The following is a 1,965-nucleotide window of genomic DNA, read 5'->3' as shown; positions in this document are numbered from 1 at the left end:
TTAATCGTACTTATTTGTGTTTTTCATTGACCGCACCCCCAACCATCTCCTCATTCATCATCCACGGTCAACCATCTCTCATAGTTATTGTAATTTATATTTATTAATTATAAAAAATTGGTAACCAAAAAGAAATATTTATCCGGCAACCACTGTAAGATGGCTAGCAAAAATGAAGTTTGCAGGAAATGACAGAAAGACAATTATTTCAGTCATTAAAAAAAATATATATAAAGTTCTATGAAATATTTTTAAATATAAGAAACAAGAGAGCTTCAAAAGTAAAATTCATTACCGTATGACACTCAGAAAATTATAATTAGAGACTAGATTTTCATGCAGTAAAAAACCAGAAAACAAGCAACAAAAACCAAAATGTATATAAAACACCTAAATCCTGCAATACTTTATTGTTTAATTTATAATATTAATACATATTATAAATTATTAATTTGGAGCTACCGAAAAAAAAATGCAATAACATAAAAATCTAGTCTCTTTAATCTTATAATAATATATATGAGAAGATAGTTGGAGGTGCGGTCAGAGAAACAAAAATAAGTTAAAAACCTTATTTGTGTTATTCTCTGACTGCAACTATCTTCTCCTCATATGTATTATCCATGGTCAACTATCTTCTCATTATTAATAATAGTAATAAATTATTTTGATCATGGTTTTCCAACAACTGATTTTAAAAAAATATGACTTACCTATAACAGAAAATGGTTGTCCTGGTTTACAAGCTGAAATACCAGCTTCCAATGCTTCTTTGGTGGCATTGCACAACTTAATCGCATCTGGATCGACTTCTCCAACAAAGAACATGGCAGAACAATCACCGTGCACGCCATTTAGATAAACCTTCAGAATGGAATAAGACGTTAGGAAATTGAATACGATATCTAAAATATCTATAGATCAAAATATGATAAACTTACAGTCACATCTACATTTAAAATTTCTCCATTTTGAAGAGGTCTACTATCAGGAATCCCATGACATACAACATTATTCACTGATGTGCATATAGACTTCGGAAAATGGTGGTAGTTTAAAGGAGATGGGTATGCTCCATGATTAATACATTGTCTATGGACAAAGATATTAATATCATCTGTTGTTATACCAGCCTGACAGGACAATAAAAATCCAAACTTGCATTCCTTCAAAATGATTATTAAAAGACATGAATTCTGGGTCACTGAATACCTTGATAAATCCCTGCAAAGAGCTTAAAATTGTCTTAGCTAAATGACAAGTATCTTTCATTGCATTTATTAGTTCTTTAGATTTTATCTCAATTACTTTTGGTCCTGGACTTGGTATTCCTGATTTCCAATATTCAGGCTTCTCCACCTCCTTACCAACAGTTAATTGAGGTGAAACTGGATAAGGTTGGACAATGTTATATTTGTATCCGCAAGATGTTCTAAAAAATCATTTTGATTATTTCCAATCAAATTTAAACTAAACATACATTAACATAAATCACAAGAATTATTAGGCAACTAACTTCTGTGTTGAATATGTTCTGATGGATCTGAATAAATTAAGCAGTAGAGAGTCAGTTCTTAACGCCATGCTGGTGAATTCTAACCAAAATAATTTTGTGATTAATAATAATTAAATATTTCTTCCAGTTTCACACGAAACGTCAATCGGTAAAGACCGTTCTGTAAACAAACCTAAAGTCCAATGAGGAATAATATTGGCTTCACTAAGCTTTATGATAGATAATATGATAAATGATAACACTCAATGTCATCAATTTTAAAAATTCGCAATCATACAAATGAACGATAAAATCAATTCTGAAAATAGATCATATATTTAACATATAGAAAAATGTATATTTAGTATTTTAACTTTAAGGAGTAACAGTTCCTTTACTTAAGAAGGTAGGAGAGGGCAGTTGAACATAGCAACAATTACATCAATCAACAACAAATTATATCCATTTTG

The 1,965-nt window shown here is 30.0% G+C and overlaps 1 protein-coding gene across 3 annotated transcripts in view; it reads right to left on the bottom strand.

The window, feature by feature from the left end:
* Positions 1-1,683, bottom strand: part of LOC106678992 (methionine aminopeptidase 1D, mitochondrial) — a 6,370-nt gene extending 4,687 nt beyond the window's left edge. For 2 of the 3 annotated variants that reach the window (XR_001342879.3, XM_014417891.3), the window contains exons 1-4: positions 1,517-1,683; positions 1,213-1,432; positions 942-1,133; positions 714-864 (exon numbers count right to left, since the gene is read on the bottom strand). Coding sequence is in view for 2 of the 3 variants with exons in the window: in XM_014417891.3 (XP_014273377.1) it covers positions 714-864; positions 942-1,133; positions 1,213-1,432; positions 1,517-1,584 (631 nt within the window). In the remaining variant the exon portion in view is untranslated. Of the gene's footprint in view, positions 1-713; positions 865-941; positions 1,167-1,212; positions 1,433-1,516 lie in introns of all 3 variants that reach the window. The other variant, XM_014417892.3, reaches the window with a different exon arrangement.
* Between the last annotated feature and the right edge of the window lie 282 nt (positions 1,684-1,965).

This window comes from Halyomorpha halys, unplaced genomic scaffold, assembly GCF_000696795.3.
Source record: "Halyomorpha halys isolate HHAL.00 unplaced genomic scaffold, Hhal_1.1 Scaffold171.1, whole genome shotgun sequence".
Taxonomy (NCBI): Eukaryota; Metazoa; Arthropoda; class Insecta; order Hemiptera; family Pentatomidae; genus Halyomorpha; species Halyomorpha halys.
This window is presented reverse-complemented; position numbering and strand designations above follow the sequence as displayed.